This window comes from Dryobates pubescens, chromosome Z (assembly GCF_014839835.1).
Source record: "Dryobates pubescens isolate bDryPub1 chromosome Z, bDryPub1.pri, whole genome shotgun sequence".
Lineage (NCBI taxonomy): Eukaryota > Metazoa > Chordata > Aves > Piciformes > Picidae > Dryobates > Dryobates pubescens.
In genome coordinates this window covers 119,266,521-119,286,383 of record NC_071657.1, presented here as the reverse complement: position 1 = coordinate 119,286,383, position 19,863 = coordinate 119,266,521, and the positions used below count along the sequence as shown (strand labels likewise).

The window sequence follows — 19,863 nt, the reverse complement described above, 5'->3', positions numbered from 1 at the left end:
AACTCCTGCCCCCAGCTTGGTGTCGTCAGCAAATTTACTGATGATGGACTCGATGCCCTCGATGCCCTCGTCCAGATCATCAATAAAGATGTTAAAGAGCATGGGGCCCAGTACTGATCCCTGGGGCACACCACTGGTGACTGGCTGCCAGCTGGATGTGGCACCATTCACCACCACTCTCTGGGCTCGGCCCTCCAGCCAGTTCCTAACCCATCGCAGTGTGCTCCCATCCAAGCCATGGGCTGACAGCTTGGCCAGGAGCTTGCTATGGGGAACCATGTCAAAGGCCTTGCTGAGGTCCAGGTAGACTACATCCACAGCCTGCCCCACATCTACCAGGCAGTCACCTGATCATAGAAGAAGATCAGGTTGGTCAGGCAGGACCTGCCCTTCCTAAACCCATGCTGGCTGGGCCTGATCCCTTGGCCATCCCATAAGTGCTGTGTGACTGCACTCAAGATGACCTGTTCCATAATCTTGCCTGGCACTGAGGTCAGGCTGACAGGCCTATAATTCCCTGGCTCATCCAACTGGCCCTTCTTGTGGATGGGCACCACACTGGCCAGCTTCCAGTCCTCTGGGATGTCTCCACTGAGCCAGGACTGTTGAAAAATGATGGAGAGTGGCTTGGCCAGCACATCTGCCAGCTCTCTCACCACCCTAGGATGGATCCCATCTGGTCCCATGGACTTGTGGGGATCCAAGTGGCTAAGCAGATCACCAACTACCCCATTCTGGAACAGAGGAAAACTATGCTGCTCCCTGAATCCTTCTGCCAGCTCTGCAGGCCAGCTGTCTGGAAGACATTCTGTCCTGCTAGAAAAAAATTGAGGTAAAGAAGGTGTTAAGTAACTCTGCCTTCTCCTCATCCTTTGTTACAATGTCCAGGTGGGTTTGGAATCTACCCAAAGAAGGAGACCTCACAACTGCTCTGGGTAGCCTGCTCTAGGGCTCCACCACCCTCAAAGTTAACAACTTTTTCTTCATGTTCACATGGAACTTCCTGTGTTCTTGTTTGCACTCATTGCCCTTTGTGCTGTCACAACTGAAAAGGGTCTGGTGACATCCTCTTGACCCCCACCCACTTGCTGAGCATGGATCAGATCCCCTCTCAGTCTGCTCTTCTCCAGGCTCAACAGCCCCAGTCTCTCAGCCTTTCTTCCTCACAGAGATACTGCAGGCCCCTCAGCATCTTTGTAGTTTCCTTTAGATTCTTCTCTGCTGTACAGATTAGGGGCACGGTCATTGCCCACAAAAAATACACTGGAAGAGGTGGGCATTGTTGCACACATCTCAACAGACAACATGATCTGTAGGATTAATAAATCTGAAACTGGAAGATTCTTCCTGGATTCAGGTTGAGAACAGAGAATATTCTTAAAAACACCCAAATCCAGCCCAAATCCTCTCCTTTTGATGCAAAGCAAGTGAGGATAAGCATCCTCAATGAACAGGAGATACAGGGGAGGAAGCAGCAGGTCACTGGAGTTCTCTGCAGCCATGGTTATAGAGTCATGGAATCACTGAGTTGATTGTTAGGAAAAGACCTTAAAGATCATCTAGTTATAAGTCCTCTGCCATGCAAAGAGACACCTTCTACAAGGCCAGGTTGCTCAAAGCCCCATCCAACCTGGCCTTGAACACTCCCAGGGGTCGGGCATCTACAACTTCTGTGGGCAACCTGTTGCAGCATCTCACCAGCTTCAGGATGAAGAATTGCTTTTTTAAACCTAATCCAATGCTTAGCTATCTCTCACTAAAAACATCCACAAGACCGTGAAAGGAAATGTAATGTGGGACATGGTGATGATGAGAAGAGGTTTTTGATTGCTCCATTAACCTCAGCCTCAGAATCTGAGACCCAGTTCAGTGTTTAGGAGCTTGTTGGAACCACCATCCCCCTCCTAATGCATATTAAGCATCTCAGATCACAGAATTGTTAAGGCTGGAAAATACCTCCAAGACCCTGCAGTCCAACCATCAGTCTGAATAATCTGTGTAGCAGTAAGATCTTCAGACCAACATGGGATTTCCAGGCTGTCGTAGTTTGGGCTGGGTGCCCTCTGCTACAGGGGTGTTTCCAGTGTCCAGAAGTCCATCCCAGTGGGTGGACTCAGGAAATTAGGTATTTCTACCATAATCCCTTGCACCACTATAAATTTTGCGGTGGGGTCTGGCACTTCCTCTTTCCTTCCCTCTCCGAGACTTGGTAAAGACTTGGTAACTGGGGGAGAGATCTCCCGGCCATGGGCCTGATTGGGCCCAAGGCCACAGGGGGATGGGCAGTCTCAGGCCTGGCCAGCTGAGACTAGCCCAGCAGAGGGAGGGGGAAGAAGGAGCCCTGGGGGTTTTGGATGCACCCTCAGGTGGGGTTTGGGGTCTTTCTGGGTTTACTTTGGTTCCTTTCTTGTCACCATGTTTCCTTTTGTGCACACTCACTGTTCTCTATTTAAACTCTCCACTACTTTTGCAATCAGTTTGTCTGAGTCGTTATTTCTGCCTGTGGTGGGGAGGGGATCTGCCCCAACCCATTACACAGGCAAAACTGTTGTTGCCCTGTGAATTGCCATCATACCTTCCTCAGCTTTCCAACGATGGCCACATGTTTCTTGAACACCTTCAGGGATGGTGAGTCCACCCCACCCTGGGCAGCCTGTTCCAAGGCCTGACCACTCTTGCAGGAAAAAAAATATTTCCTAATGTCCAGCCTAAATCTCCCCAGGCACAATTTCAGGCCATTTCCTCTTCTTCTATTACCTGATACTAGGGAGAAGAGATCAAGCCCCACCTCACTGCTACCTCCTTTCAGGGAGCTGTAGAGATGAACAAAGTCTCCCCCAGCCTCCTTTTCTCCAGGCTAAACAATCCCAGGCTGTTCTCCAGACCCTTTACCAGTTTTGTTGCCCTTCTCTGGATGTGCTCCAGCATCTCAATCTCCTTCTTGGAGTGTAGTGGCCCAAAACTGAACCCAGTATTCAAGGCATGGCCTCAAGCAGTGCCCAGCACAGGGACGCAATCGCTTCCCTACTCCTGCTGGCCACACTATTCCTGATCCAGGCCAGGATGCTGTTGACCTTCTTGGCCACCTGAGCACATTGCTGGCACATGTTCAGATGGCTGCAGCCCACCCCCAGGTCCTTTTTTGCTGGGCAACTTTCCAGCCATCCTGCCCTAAGCCTGTAGCATTTCCCTTAGGTTTACAGTGCCCTTGCCCCTCACCACACCTTGTGCTGCAGAGGTGCACTGAACACCAGGAGATTCTGCTCTAACTCAAGTGTAACCCAGACCTGAAGCACTTTTGTACATTGCTTTTCCTCCTCAAAGGCAAACCTGGAAATGAACCATCTTTGGGTTTTGTCACCGGCGTATCTGGTTCAGTAATGAACTGGAGGCTAACCTTTGTAAAGCGATAAGGGCAGCATATTTCACACTGGCCCTGCTGCCAAATCGCCTTCAGAGCTTTAAAAACTAATTATACGAACAGAGGCATGACTTGTTCCTTTCCTTTCTCCCCTTGCCAAGTTCTGAGCTACTATAATATGCTCAATCAGGTCCCTTTGTCTGGCCAACCACTCCAGAATATTAATGGGAAGATTCTGCCAGTGTCTTAGCCTGCCTTTTGACATCTATTCGCAGAAGAGAGAGTGGTGAGGTTAAGACAACAAAATCAATCACTGTCAACATAGAAAGGCATGATGGTTTGATTTTGTAAAGACATTGTGTTTGGGCTCTTCTCTTTAATTAAACAAATGAGTTACAGGAAAGCTGGGGAGGGAGAGGGAAAGAAAATTGTGCTCACATCTCTCCCTGATACAGGGCAAAAACTAGTGGCAAACTTTCAGCTGATAAACTTGCAGGATCTAGGGAGACCTTTTAGTGGCCTTCCAGTACCTGAAGGGGCCTACAAGAAAGCTAGGGAGGGACTTTTTACCAGGGTTGTAGTGACAGGATGACAGGGAATGCATTGAAGCTGGAAGAGGGTAGATTCAGACATTGTGAATGCCCGCTCTCAGGAGGGCAGGCGATCTTGTATAGTGGAAGGTGTCCCTGCCCATAGCAGGGCCGGGAGAGGGGTTAGAAATAGATGATCCCTTCCAACCCAAACAATTCTATTATTCTATGACTCTATGTTATGTTCAATTTAGCAGTTTTCATAAAGGGACATTCTCAAGAGTTTCAAGTCTTGCTGTCAGCCCTGTTTTGTGTCCATAAAGAACATGCTCCCATGTTTCATCAAGCTCAAACTTTCCTTTCCAGGAAGTGAAATGCTTAGTCCTGCCCTTGCTAGCTGCTGAGTGGGGTGTGCGAACACAAATTGGTATCTGTGTATCATGGTCATAAAAACTGAAATGAGAAAACAGGCTTAATGGTCAAGAATGCAAGAATGGTCAGGCATTGGAACAGGCTGCCCAGGGAGGTGGTGGTGTCCCCATCCCCAGAGATGTTAAAAAAATGTGTAGACGTGGCACCTGGGACATGCTGTAATCATCATGCTGGTGTTGGGTCGATGGTTAGACTCACTGATCTTAGTGGTCTTTCCCAAAAGAAATAATTCTATGGTTCTATGATATCTTGAATGGCTGAAATGAGAATGTAATGGAAGCACGGAATCGTTTTAGCTGGAGAGAGCTTTAAGGTCATCAAGTCCAATCCTTAAACCCAGCACTGCCAATTCCACCGCTAAACCATGTCCTTCAGCACCACATCTACATGCCTTTTAAAGCCCTCCAGGGATGGGACTCCACCACTTCCCTGGGCAGCTTTTCCCAGGGCTTGACAACCTTTTCTGTGAATAAAGTTTTCCTCATGTTCAAGCTAAACCTCCCCTGGCACAACTTGTGGCCATTTCCTCTTGTCCTGTCACTTGTTACTTGGGAGAAGAGACCAGTGCCCACTCCATTGCAACCTCCTTTCAGAGAGTTAGGGGAAGTTGAGACTGTCTTCCCTCAGCCTCTTTTTTCTCCAGGCTGAACAACTCCCTCAGCTGCTCCTCACAAGACTTGTGCTCTAGTAGACTCGACCTGTCCCAGGCTCTTCCATCACGGTTCAGAAGACATGATCCTAACAACCAAGGTATCCACAAGACCCATTTCCCTTTGGCTCCTTCAGGCAGTGATGACTAAGGCAGAATTACTCCCAATTCATCAGCAGCAAGAGGAAGAAAGAGAAGCAACAGCAGTGAAGGCATCATGTTCCTTTGGATTAGGAGAAAGTTTGAAAGAAATCTGCTTAAATGGAAAGGAGGTGATGAAAAATTGGGCCAGCAATTGGTTTTGTTTTGAAGCTTTGCAGGAAAGATCTAATCACTCATGCACTGATTCTTGATGAAGCTTATCAGTCATGTCTTTAATCACCAGTGGCTAAAACTGGCCCAGACTGATCATTGTCACTTGAATTAATGCTACAGAAGCATTCACACAACACTTTGAGGAACTAAGCCATAATGCTCTGCGCAGACACCGAGGAAAGATCTTTGTCCTGATGTCTAAACTAAAATAAAAACACATGGGAGAGGAGCTTTTCCCAGTGAATTCAAAGTAGATGAGCTAAAGCCTTTTCATGCTAACACCTCTGATACATGTCACAAAATAATTAATCATACACTAACAGAATGGTTTGGGTTGGAAGGAACCTTTAAAGGTCATCTAGTCTAACCCTCCACAGTAAGCAGGGACATCTGCAACTAGAGCAGGTTACTTAGAGCCCCAAATGACCTGGAATGTTTCCTGGGATGCAGATTCTACAACCAGTGTGGGTAAAACCTGGGCCACTGTTTCACCATGCTCAGCATAAAGAATGTCTTCCCTCTGTCCAGTCTGAATCTTCCTCTCTTAGTTTAAAACCAACACCTCTTGTCCTGTCACAACACGCCCTGATAAAAAAGTCTGTCCCCAGCTTTCTTAGAGTCCCCCTTTAAGTACTGAAGGCCACAAAAATGTCTCCCTGTAACCTTCTCAAGGCTGAACACCTCCAGCTTTCTCAGCTTGGCCTCACAGCAGAGGGCTTCCAACCCTCCCATCATGGCTGTGGCCTCCTCTGGCACTACTTTACCAGGCCCATGTCTCTCCTGTGCTGAGGACTCCAGAGCTGGCCCCAGCACTGCAGGTGGGATCTCAGCAGAGCAAAGCAGAAGGGTAGCAGTAAAACGACAACTTAGGAATGAAATCAACATTAGGATCAAAGTGTTAGTACTGGTGCTCTCAGATTGATCTTGGATATCAGATTTAGCCTTCCCTTGTATTTTCAGTAGTAGGTTACCCTCAGCCTGTAGTATCCATCAGGGCATCCACAAGATCTCTGGTCTCCCACACTGACAACTCACCAACCACAGTAAGACCCAGGAGGACACCCCTACACCTTTCTTTGCCTAAAAACAAAGGATAAATGAGAAGGCAAAGATGGAGGCTAGGGCTGAAGGGATGAATCTCCAAAACCTTAGGAACTAGACCAAGACCTCAAGGGCTCTCTCTGCCTCCTCAACTCTTTCAGCAGCATGAAAGAGAAATCAGCAAAACTCTTTATCTCCACTGCACTATGAGCAAACATTTTTGTGACTAGACATGTTTCAGACCCTTCACTGATCCTTCTCTAGACTGTATCATCTTCATGTCATTGTGCTTGCATTCAGAGAAGAAGTAAAATGACAATCTGGGCAAATTAGACTTGTAATTTTCAACAGCTTCACTCACTCCTACAGTTTTACAGCCAAATGCCAATCAAGGAAGTGATGAATAGTGATAGGAATGTGCAGCAAGCTTGTACAGACAAGCTTTTTGACTTGCTGGAATGACAAACAGGACCTGTTTCTTCACCATGAGCCAATGATTCAGAGACTAAACCATCTCCAGCATGCTGGAAAGGCCATCTGCCTCCATACAGGATTTCACTTGCCTGAAAAGGTAGAAACAAACTCATTTGGACACAGCAAGTTGCCTCTGAAAGAATCTCCTCTGGAGGTACTGATATTTTTCTTTTGATTCTCCTTATAAAGCTCCTAGGCTTGAGATGGATGAGAAATGCCACCTGCTCTGAGCCTAGATGAAGGACAGCTTTGGTGACAACACCAGTTTGGGGAATTCCTCCCCAATATAACTAATTTGCTCCTCCATTAGGTCACAGACTGTTGCTCTCTCCATTGCATGGGTGATCAGAGTAGCACCATCAAGCAGGACAAGGATCTGCCTGAACTATAAATAAGCCTTTCTTTCCCTCTCCAATCTCAGTCACTTTCCTAACTCAGTTCACAAACACCACTCTTCAAAACAACGTTTTTTGAAGAACAGACTGAGGAGAAAGAAGCAGTAAGATCAGGAAAGTAGCAAGCTGGCCCTCCCACTTAAGCACCTTCTTGAACCACAGCCTCCCTGTCTTCTGTCCCTGTTGCATATGAGAAGCAGCTCTGCTTTCCCCTTTTTCTTGAAGGACAAAAGCTTTGGGATGGTTTGTCTATCAATCCACCACAAAGCTAATAAACAAAGCCCAGAAAGATCCTCCAAACAGATAATCTCCTTAAGGATTTCTCAAGACCATCAACAGAAACAATCCAGGCAACACACAGATCTCAGTTCAGCAAAGTTGGTGTCTGGCTTAAAAATCACAGAATCCCAACAGAATGGTGGGAGTTGGAAGGGACCTCTGGAGACCATCTCATTCAAATACCTCTGCTAAAGCAGGCTCACCCACAGCAGGTTGCCCAGGAACACAATATCCAAGTGGGTTTAGAATCTTTCCAGGGAAGGAGACTACACAACCTCTCTGGGCAGACTGCTCCAGGGCTCCTGCAGCCTCACAGCAATCAAGTTTTCCCTGATGTTTAGGTGGAACTTCTGTGTTCCCTTTTGTGCTCATTGCCATTTTTGTTGCATAATCACAGAACTTTAGGGGGCAGAAGGGACCTCTGGAGATCATCTAATCCAACCTCACTTCCAGAGTAGGACCACCCAGACCAGGTCACAAAGGAATGCATCCAGGTGGGTTTTGAATGTTTCTAGTGAAAGATACTCCACAGCCTCTCTGGAGAGGCTGTTCCAGTGCTCTGTCACCCTCACAGTGAAAAAGTTTTTCCTTATGTTTATGTGAAAAATTTCTGGCCCCATCCTCTTGCCCCCCACCTTTTAGACATTGATATGCATTAAGAAGACCCCAACATCATGCAATGTAATGGCATAAGGACTTGGCAATATTTGTTCAGTAACTGGACTTGATCTTGAAGTTCTAGTCCAATCAAAAGGATTCTATGATTCCATTTAATTACTCCACTTGAGAAAAGATCAAATCTCTACCTCTTCTCACACCTGGAGACACAGAAGCTACACAAACACCACCATTATTCTATTTCCAGCAGTTTCTACCATTGTTGCTACTCCTTGAAACCTTCTATAACTTTCTAAAATATTTTACCTTATGAAGTCTTCCTCTTCCTCTCTCTTGGGTCTCAGTTGTTTGGGTTGAGCCATGTTGCTCCAGTTGGGCAGAGATTTCAGGAGCCTGCTAATATCATCATCTTTAGCCCAGGATGCGCTGATCACCAGCTTCTCATCTGACTGCACGATGCTCCTACGGGGAAAGCAGCAACAATCATAGCATCACAGAATCAAAATTACAGCATCATAGAACTGGAAGAGACCTTTGAGATCATCAGGCTTGCTTGGAGCCTACAATCCCACAACTACTGCTAAACCAATTGGACTTTCCATGCAATTCCACAAGTAGCCAATAAATGCCTACCACATACAAACATGCAGTAAGTGGAAGGGGTCCAAAGTAGAATTCAACAAAGTGTCTACTGAGAGCAGCCCTGCGGAAGAGGACCTGTGGAGTTCTGGTGGGTGAAAATCTGGACACAACCTGGCAATGTGCTCTTGCAGTCCAGAACCAGCCATGTCCTGGGCTGATCCCCAGCAGTGTGGGCACCAAGTGGAGGGAGGGAATTCTGCCCCTCTGCTGAGACCCCACCTTCAGTGCTGGGGCCAGCCCTGGAGTCCTCAGTACAGAAGAGACATGGACCTGTTGGAGTGGGCTAGAGCAGACCAGAAACATAACCTGAGGGATGGAAGCCCTCTGCAGTGAGGACAGACTGAGAGAGTTGGGGTTGGTCAGCTGGGAGAAGAGAAGGCTCCAGGGAGACCCTCTGGTGGCCTTTTGGTACTTAAAGGGGGCCTGAAAGAAAGCTGGGGACAGACTTTTTATCAGGGCCTGTTGTAGCAGGACAAGGAGCGATGGTTTTAAATGAAAAGAGGTAGATTTAGACTAGATCTAAGGAAGAAGTTCTTTACCATGAGGATGATAAGGCACTGAAAAGGGTGCCCAGAGAGATGATCAATGCCCCATTCCTGGAACCATTCAAGGTCAGGTTGCTTGGGGCTCTGAGCAACCTGCTCTAGTTGCAGATGTCCCTGCTTACTGCAGTGGAGTTGGACTAGATGACCTTTAAGGTCCTTTCCAATCACAACCATTCTATGAAAGCACTTGTATGGAGGGCATGGCAGCACAGGTGAACAGAATATAAAATTCTCTTAAACTCACAACTCTTGATGTACTTTGATAGACTTCTTCAAGGGAAAAAGGGCCATATTCTCCCCACCACTGGAATCATTCAACTTGCAATCATTTATACAACAGGAGGAGGTCATTCTACACTAGAAGAAAGAAAAGGTAGTTTCTCCATGGCTCATTTGTTCTCTTCAACCTCAATCCAGCTCACCAGCCACTGACAATTGTGTTGTGACTGCAATGTGGAAAACTGCCCAGGAAGACCTGGGTGGAAGCCACCAGCTCACCACACACCAGCTGGCCCAGCTTGGGGACCTGGTCTGAGGCAATGGAGCTTCTCTCCATGCATCCCAAACATCTAATAATAAAGATTTCATCTAAATCCTGTATTTGTGTGAAATCAAAGATAATCCCAATGATTAAGATGTTCCCTGTTTAATATTTTTGGTAGTGTTACTAATCTGAATTCCTCACTGGCAACTGCAGGAGACAAACAGGATGCTGTATTTGGAGAAATCAATTAGCTGCCTATTTTTTGTGTTGGAATTGCTCATGAACAACTCTCAGCATAGTCCTCATCAACATTTGCTGCTTCATGGGCACACTGAGACTAGAGAGGAAAGTCCTCTTCCATTCTCGGGTTGTTCAGCAGACACATGGTTCTGGGAGGTGTTTTTCTATCTCTTGGAAAAGGCAAGTGGGAGTTAAGGGTGCTGGCATAGAATCATAGAATTGTTAGGGTTGGAAGGGACCTCAAGGATCATCTAGTTCCACCCCCCCTGCCATGGCCAGTGACACCTCACACTAGATCAGGTTGCCCAGAGCCACATCCAGCTTGATCTTAAAAACCCCCAGAGATGAGGCTTCCACTACCTCCCTGGGCAACCTGTGTCTCACCACCCTCATGGTGAAAAACTTCTTCCTAACACCCAATCTGAATCTATCCATTTCTATTTTTTTCCATACCTTCTAGTCCTATTTTATTACCTGACACCCTAAAAAGTCCCTCCCCAGCTTTCTTGTAGGCCTCCTTAAGATACTGGAAGGCCACAATTAGGTCTCCTTGGAGCCTTCTCTTTGGCAGACTGAACAGCCCCCACTCTCTCAGTCTGTTCTCATAGGAGAGGTGCTCCGGCCCTCTGATCATCCTCGTGGCCCTTGTCTGGACACCTTCCAGCACCTCCAGGTCCTTCTTGTAATAGGGGCTCCAGAACTGGACGCAGTACTCCAGGTGGGGTCTCACCAGAGCAGAGTGGAGGGGGAGAATCACCTCCCTTGACCTGCTGGCTGTGCTTCTCTTGATGCAGCCTAGGATGTGACCGGCTTTCTGGGCTGCAAGTGCACACTGCTGGCTCATGTTGGGCTTCTCATCCACCAGCAGCCCCAAGTCCTTTTCTTCAGGGCTGCTCTCAAGCCAGTCACTGCCCAGCCTATATCGGTGCTTGGGGTTGCCTTGACCCAGATGCAGGACCTTGCACTTGGTCTTGTTGAACCTCATGAGGTTTTCATGGCCCCACTTCTCCAGCCTGTCAAGGTCCCTCTGGATGGCATCCCTTCCCTCCAGTGTGTCTGCTGCACCACACAGCTTGGTGTCATCAGCAAACTTGCTGAGGGTGCACTCAATGCCAACAAAGATGGTGAATGAGCCTGGTCCCAGGACTGATCCCTGAGGGATGCCGCTTGTCACTGGCCTCCTCTGGGACATGGATGCATTGACAGCCAGCCTTTGAGTGCAGCCCTCAAGCCAGTTCTGTACCCACTGAATGGTCCATCCATCAAACGCATACTTCACAATTTGGATTGTAAGGGACCTTCAAAGGTCACTCAGTCTGACTCCCCTGCAGGAAGCTCTTTTCAGAGTTGTCACTAGCATTCAAGTGGCAATTTTGGAGACGGTCATGCAAGACCACCATAAACCAGCAGATTTTTCCCACTCTGCTCAGTTCTGGTCAGGCCACATCTGGAATACTGGGTTCAGTTTTGGTCCTTGCTACGCAAAACAGGTGTGGTCAGGCTGGAGAGGGTGCAGAGAATCACCACAAAGATGATCCAAACACTGGGAAGCTGCCAGGCGAGGAAAGGCTGAGAGAACTGAGTTTGTTCAGCCTGGAGAAAAGAAGGCTCGGGGGAGACCTTCTCACCATGCTCCTGTAATTAAAGGGTGGCGTCAAAGAAGATGGAGACTCCCTTTTGACATGGAGTCATGTAGTAAAGATGAGGGGTGAGGGGGACAAGTTACTCCTGGGGAGATTCCAATTGGAGACAAGAGGAGCAATTTTCACAATGAGAACAATCGGCCTTGGGAATAATCTTCCCTGGGATGTGGTGGAATCCTCAACATGCAACACTTTAAGATTTAGCTGGATAGGTGCTGTGCCATCTTATCTAGACTGAGCTTTTGCCAAGAAAGGTTGAACCAGATGATCCTTGAAGTCCCTTCCAACCTGGGATTCTATGATTTCTAAGGGGATTCTGTGGATTGACCAGTCTCATTTATAGGCATGGTGGTCTAAGGTTGATGATTGGACTCAACCATCTTAGAGGCCTTTTCCAACTGAAAGAATTCTAAGATTCTATTTTAAATCTTCTGAATGGTATTATTTGGTCAGTAAATAGAAATAAAATAAACACCACACCAAGCATCTGCATTTTGAGAAGAAAAACAGTGAAGAAGGCATCAAGAGAGGAGTCAGAGCTGATCTACCTAGAAACAGAGCAGATTACTTCTTTTACCACTAGCAAGGATCGATCTATCCCTCCTTTCACCTACCACCAAGAAAACAACCTCTGCTTAGTAAGCATACAGGGTTTGTGAAACTGAATTTGTCACATATACATTTTCCTCCTCTTTAAATTTAATCTTCAATCTGCCACAGACAAAGGAATGAGTTTTGTTTCCAGCCATAGAATTGGGCCTTCTGCTGCTGGTAGGAACTTGGTGTTTTTCCACTCAGGAAAAAAAGGGCTCCTTTTTGTTTTTTATTCCTTCACTCCAGTGAAAACTGATGGGGAAAAAATATCTCCACTAGAATCCCTGACATCTGAGATGGAAAAACGATTTTGATGCTATCTGGCCATTTCCCTGCCAAGGCAAGACAACTGTTCCATTGAATATATTAGTGCTTTGTCCTCTCCACATTTAAATGACTAAAGGAATAGTCTCCTTCCCTTGGGAGTCTATTTCACAGCTGAACAAATCCAACTCTTGGATGAAAAAACCCCAACCCTGATACTGTGCTCATGTTTCGTTTTACTCAATTTCATCCCATTACTCCCTGACATTCCCCTTTCCAGCAGCCTCAGCGCTCACCACTTCCACTCTCTTCAATTATTTACAGCCTTTTCATAGCCCTTCAGATGTCTACGAAGGCAAGTCATTTTGGGGAGCCTTCTGATGGAGTTATACAGGGCACAAAGCTACCTCTTTGTTTTATGATCCTTATTATCTGCTGTCCTCAAACATCCTGAATGGATCCTACAGAAGGCTGGAGAGAGACTTCCCATAAGGGTTTCTAGGTGATAAGACAAGAGGGAATATTTTAAGCTGAGGGAGAGTAGGTTTAAACTGGATTTTAGGAAGAAGTTCTTCAGTTTAAGGATGGTGGGACTCTGGAATAGGCTGCTTAAGGGAACTTGCAGATGCCTTCTCCCTGGGAGTGTTTAAGGCCAGGTTGGATGAGGCCTTGAGCAGCTGAGTCTAGCTGAGAGGCATCCCTGCCCATGGCAGGGTAGTTGGAATAGATGGTCTCTGAGGTGCCTTCCAAACTAAGACATTCTATGATTCTATGGTCCTATTGCTTTTTGGAGTGTGTGGTTGTGGAAGAAAGAGGGGAAGATGTTAGGCTGCGACAGCAAGTTGAAAACTGAGCTTGGTGTCCTCGAGCTTCCTGGGTTGATGTTTTCCAAGATTAACATATATCATTCCTGCTGTTCTCACCTGTTGACAATGTGCTGCTCACGAGTCCATGAGCCACTGAAGCCTTGAGCCAAATTCAACAGCCAGCTGAAGATGAGTCAGCAGTGTGCCCAGATGGCCAAGAAGGCCAATAGCATCCTGGCTTGGATCAGACATAGTGTAAGAAGCAGGACCAGGGAAGTGATTGTCCCTCTGTACTCAGCACTGCTGAGGCCACACCTTGAGAGATGTGTTCATTTTAGCACTACAAGGAAGACATGGAGGTTCTGGAGTGGGACCAGAGAAGGGCAAAAAGGCTGGTGACGGTTCTGGAGAAAAGGTTTGTGAGGAGCAGCTAAGGACCCTAGTGTTGTTCAGCCTGGAGAAAAGGAGAGGGGAGACCTTCTGGCTCTCTACAGCTCCCTAAAAGGAGGTTACAGTGAGGTAGTTGTTGGTGTCTTCTCCCTAGTACCAAGTGATAGGATGAGAGGAAGTGATCCCAAGTGGCAGCAGGGGAGATTTAGGATGGCCATTAAAAGAAACTTCTTTACTGAAAGGGTTCTCAAACATTGGAACAGGCTCCCCAGGGAGGTGGTTGAATCCCCATCCCTGGAGGTGCTAAAAAGAGGCAGAGATGTGGTGTTGAGGAACACGGCTTAGCATCAGACTTGTCAGAGCTAGATAATGATTAGACTCAATGATCTTAAAGTTCTTCTCCAACTGATACAACTCTATGATTCTATGATGTTGGGACACTGCCACTAGTAAGTGAATCCCTCGAAATCACATCCCCTTTATTGCAACACCTCCTAATTTTTACTGACAGGTTGGTCTTACTTGAACTACCTCTTAATTAAGGGAGACATTAAACAGGGTGGTCCATACCCCAATCTTTATTTGATGCCCAACTTCCCCATCAGTTACAGGCTTCTTTTCCCCTACCTTTTATTTTTAGCATTTCAGCCAGTTCTCAACCTCCTTAACTTCTATCAATGTCAATCTAACTCAGGTTCTCAAGTAAATTATCAGAAGCCACGATGACATGTTTTAGTACAGCTCAAACTGCTTCCTTTCAAACACCTCTCCTTCCCCCAGACTCCCATGTAATTATTCCTGCTGCTGTAATAGGGTGACTTGCTACCACCAGTACCATAATCAACTAATCAATTCACAGCTCAATGGGCCACGGAAAATGCCATCTGTTTGTGCTCAGCTCCTGGGAGCAGGTAGGGAAGAGGTGGAACACTTAAACAGGTGATGGCACATGAGTGAGGAGGGTTCATGCTTCCATGACTCAATGGGTTTGATCCAGGAAACATCCGCTGGTGGTAACAGTTCCAGCTTTGCACCACTGCTGGGAGCAGACTGATGGGGAACATCCTCGGGCACAGCTGGGGGGGCATGGCTTTTCATTAGGAAAACATCTGGTGGCCACAGGGGCTAATTGGACTCTGGTGCCTTGTGCCAAATGTATTTGGAAATGATTTTTTTTCTCTGCCCAGGGCCAAGGTGATGTTTCCACGCTGAGCTCTGCTCCTACTGCTAAAGAGCTTAAAACCATGCTTAGCATGTTCCAGGAGACAGATCCCTGCCCAAAAAGAGTCAAGAAGACAACTTAAACTCCAAACCATTAATGCAAGAAGGGGAAGATGCTGGTAAAATGTAGTAGACATGAGTGGCAAGAGCATTTCCTAGTGACTTGAGAAATCCCATTTGACCACAGGCATCTTGGATGACTTCATCTGCTCTTCAGTTCCTTACCAATAAAAATGGGCTTAGTTTGATCTTACCTGTCTGACAAGCAAGATCATTTGGAGATATTACGCCCTATTTTATTCCACCTAATTTTACAGATTTATCTTAGAAAGTCCAGCCAGGAGGCTGGTTGCCATAAACTGCCTTTAAGAGCTGACAGAGGTATCTGGGCACCTCCAGAGAGTTTAAGGACATTTTAATTAATTAGGGTGAGTCACTCTTTGGAGATGTCCATTTCTTTTATAGACTAAAGAGAGTAATTTGGGTGACTGATGTCTCACCCAGGCTCTTCAAATAGATAGGCTGCAAAATGCATGAGAAAATGTTCAAGGGAGGAGGGATGAAGACTGATAAGAAGGAGGTGGACAGACAGGACAGAGCTTAAAGTTTGACAACAGAGTAAGAATGCATAACTTCAATGTGAACATAATTATGCAAGTGGACATAATTATGCATAGAATTGAACCAGAGAATCACAGAAATATTTAGTCTGGAAGAGACCTTTAAGATCATTGAGTCCAACTATTAACCCAACACTTCCGGATCACCACTAAACCATGTCCCTCAGTATCACATCTACATGGCTTTTAAATCCCTTAAGGGATGGGGGCTCCACCACTTTCCTGGGCAGCCTGTTCCAGGCCTTGACAGCCCTTCTGGGGAAGAAATTGTTCCTAATATCCAACCTAAACCTCTCCTGGTTCAACCTGAGGCCATTTCCTCTTGTCCTGCTGTTTGTTACTTGAGGGAAGAGACTGTGGTTTAGCAGTGACCTGGCAGTGCTGGATTAACACTGGGACTTGATGATCTTAAAGGCCTTTTCCAGTCTGAATGACTCTACGATTCTTACAAACATGCAAGTTGCAGAATACATCTCACCTGCATCACGTTAAATATGCTCAAATAAGAAAATCCATAGCTGCCCCAGGAGGTGGTGGAGTCACCATCCCTAGAGGTGCTAAAAAGTGTGTAGACATGGCACTCTGGGACATGGTTAAATGGCCATCGTGGTGTTGGGTCAACACTTGGACTTAATCTTAGAGGTCTTTTCCAACCAATACAACTCTATGATTCTACTTGCAAAACTGTCCAATCCATTCATATCCAGCCTCACTAGTTTGTCTTGGGTTTGGGATTTTTGTTTGTTTGTTTGTTTGTTTTGTTTGGTTGGTTTTTTGCTTTGTTTTTGGTTTTGTTTTTGTTCTCTGCATTCACTAGAGAATCTGAGCCAAATGGAACTCAAGCACAAGAAATCTCAGCTGTGTCTTTCTTCGCCCTGATGTCTTGACAGAGCTCTCTGTTCTGCAGCTTTGCTCTGAGGAGCCTGCATTTGAATACATTTCATCCACATTTTGCTCATATTCCCCTTCAGCAAACACATCCACACGGGGAAGGAACGAATGTGCAAATCCTGTCTAAGCCATCACTCTGGCTCCCCAAATTGTCCCTATCCTGACATCTCAAGCACAGACACGCCCTTGCTCTGATAGCTTTGCCTGATTGTATTAATTCATGGCTCCAAGGAGTTTATTTTGATTTTAAGCAGCTAGAGATGATCCTTCCTCTACTAAATTTATCAACATGAGGATTTATCCATCTCAAAGCCCCAGGGATAAACCCTGGTCCAAAGGGCATGACTGTGTGGAGCCGTATGGATGTTGAGATCCCTGCAGAGGGCATAATGTCCCCACGGATGGAATCGCTCGCGGCAGCAGAGCCGAGGAGCTGCTCTATTCCCCTGCATCATCTGAAATGTGCAGAGATTTCTATTTCAGTCCTTTGCAACCAGCAAAACTCAAACGTTTCCTGTTTTTCCTCCTGCTGTAATCAGGATATTGCCAAATTAGGGCTGTCCTAATTACCCCTCAGCAGGTGCCAAACCCAGGAATGGTATCAGCAAAGGAAGGAAGGAAGGACCTTTAAGTTCAAGCCAAAGAAATTACATCTATTGTCTGGCTGGAGTCAGTCAAGTTCCATGTAAAACATGAGCATTTTGGTCAATGGCACACGAACAGCTACCAATTTGCATGAGGGCTAAGACCAAGTTTAGTCACATATGTGCTTGCTGCTAATTATCAGTGCTATTATTAATAAAGATGATGAGCCCACATGCAGCCGCTCGCCAGATGAAGCTTCTCCTGAATGAAATCAGGCAACAGGAAGTAATTTCTTAATGCTCTTGGTCAGAAAACACAAGGGGCTTTTTCAGCTTCCCCTGCCATGGCCAGCCTCAGTTAGTCACTAAAGGAGATTATGGAGAGCAGCTATTAGAGGCCACATGGCCACACATCCGTAGTGTCTCTCAATGCCACTATTTATCCTCATGGAGTGGGGGTTCTGGTCACCCTCCCCCAGTGAGGGCAACAGACGGGCAACTGGGATCTACAGAGATGAAGTTACAAGGGGAGGGGAGGGAAGACTGAGGTGGAATCTTCTCAGTGCTTATAAATACTTAAAGAGCAGGAGTCAGGAGGACTAGAACAGTATGATGGTACCCAGTGATAGGACAAGAGGTAATGGGCACAAACTTGAACAAAGGAAATTTCAGCTATACATAAAATCATAGATTGCAGTGGGTTGAAAGAGACCTCCAGAAATCATGTAGTCCCTTTCCCCTGCAGTAATACATCCCCAACTAGATTATGAGGAAGAACTTCTCTGTTTTGAGGGTGGCAGGGCACTGGATCAGGCTGCTCAGAGAGGTGATGGAGACTCTCTCTCTCTGGCATCATTCAAAACCCACCTGGGCACCATCTTATTCAACCTGCTCTGGTGCGGGGTGGGGTGTTTGTGTCTCTGGACTAGATAATCTCCATCATTCCATGATTCTGTGATCAACATTTATCCAAGAAATCCATGGTAAATTATATGAAGGACTTAAACCAAACAACCCAATGAAATAACCCTGTACCACATTGTGTTTAGATTCCACTTGAAGGCTGGGGAGGCAGGTAGAGACGGATCACCCAAAAACCAGAGAATCAGAAAATGGTTTAGATTGGAATGGACCTTTAAAAGCTATCTAGACCAACCCCCATGCAGTGAGAAGGGACATCTTCAACTAGAGCAGGTTGCTCAGAACAACCTCATAGAAAAGGAGTTCCAGCCCTCTGGACCCAGTCCAACAGGTCCGTGTCTTTCCTGTCCAACCAAAATGCAAAGACAGCCCTGGACAGGGTGTTTGATGACCTCTGAAAGAATAAGTTGACAGCAAAGTCCTGGGAAGGTTTCACAAAACCCAGTGTGTGTTTATTATATGGTGTGTTGTGGTTACTAATTCCTGCACTGTCACAAGCTCTGAGTAGTCAAATTTCAGTATCTTTAATTAAAATCTAGCTGAATCTCTTGGCAGCACTCAAATCTGGCCTGCTTTACAAGAAAGCAAGAGCTATAAACAGACATTTATGTAAAAGATCATAGAATTACAGAATCACTGTGGTTGGAAGAGACTTCTAAGATCATCAAGCCCAAGCATTAACCCAGCATTGCCAAGTCTACCACTAAACTCCGTCCCTCAGCACCCCATCTACACGTTTTAAATACCTCCAGGGGTGATGGCTTCACCGCTTCCCTGGGCAGCCTACTGATGTCATACAGATGATCTAGATGATGCCTCATACTCTCCATCTCCAGCCACGCAGAGATAGCTCTACTATCTCTGCCATCCATGCTTAAAAAGCCTAAAGCACAGTGTGATGTGGATAAAATCACTGAGAAACCAAGACATTCCATACACCAACAAACATTGTTTCAGGTTTTTCTGCCATCTAGAAAGAAACATCCTTGACCATTACAACCAAGATGATTTCTAGAAGTAAATCCTGTCTACTCATGACAAAACATCAAAAGCCCAAGAGTAGTATCTCCAGCACACATCACTTTCCAAGCCTGCCTGTACCTGTAGGCAAGGGTGCAGGTGTCCTTGTACTCCTGGAGTTTCACACACACCATGTTGAGGAACTGATCTGAATAGGCACTCAAGTCATGCATCAGGTTCATCAGGTCTTGAACAGTCTTCTCCACAATTACTGCACTCTGGAAAAGAAAGAAAAAACCCACAGCGTGAGTAGCAAGCAGGTCAGCACATAGCTTCTCATGTTCTGCTAATTTGTATCTCACATGCACCTGCACAGCTGATGCTCTCAACAATGATCAGATGCTGGAGCAATCCATGACACTGAGTGACATAAAGCAGATAAATGAGGAAAAAGAAGAAACCATGTGAGAGATGATAGAATCAGAGAATGTCCTGGGATGGAAGAGAACTTCAGATCACCTAGTTTCAACCACTCTGCATTGGCAGGGGCACCTTCCACTAGACCAGACCGCCAACAGCTCTGTGCTCCAACAGTATCACAGTATAACTAAGGTTGGAAGAGACCTTGAGGATCATTGAGTCCAACCTGTCTCCACAGACCTCATGACTAGACCATAGCACCAAGTGCCACGTCCAATCCCCTCTTGAACACCTCCAGGGATGGTGACTCCACCACCTCCCCGGGCAGCCCATTCCAAGGACAAACGACTCGCTCGGTGAAGAACTTTCTCCTCACCTCGAGTCTAAGCCTCCCCTGGCACAGCTTGAGACTGTGTCCCCTTGTTCTGGTGCTGGTTGCCTGGGAGAAGAGACCAACCCCTTCCTGGCCACAACCACCTTTCAGGTAGTTGTAGAGGGCAATGAGGTCACCCCTGAGCCTCCCCTTCTCCAGGCCCATGTCTTG

At 46.5% G+C, this 19,863-nt stretch overlaps 1 protein-coding gene across 1 annotated transcript in view; it reads right to left on the bottom strand.

The window, feature by feature from the left end:
• Nucleotides 1-19,863, bottom strand: part of EXOC4 (exocyst complex component 4) — a 488,502-nt gene that overhangs the window by 75,970 nt on the left and 392,669 nt on the right. The window contains exons 12-13 of the mRNA XM_009900238.2: nucleotides 19,041-19,177; nucleotides 8,401-8,556 (exon numbers count right to left, since the gene is read on the bottom strand). Of these exons, the coding sequence (XP_009898540.1) occupies nucleotides 8,401-8,556; nucleotides 19,041-19,177 (293 nt within the window). The remainder of the gene's footprint in view (nucleotides 1-8,400; nucleotides 8,557-19,040; nucleotides 19,178-19,863) is intronic.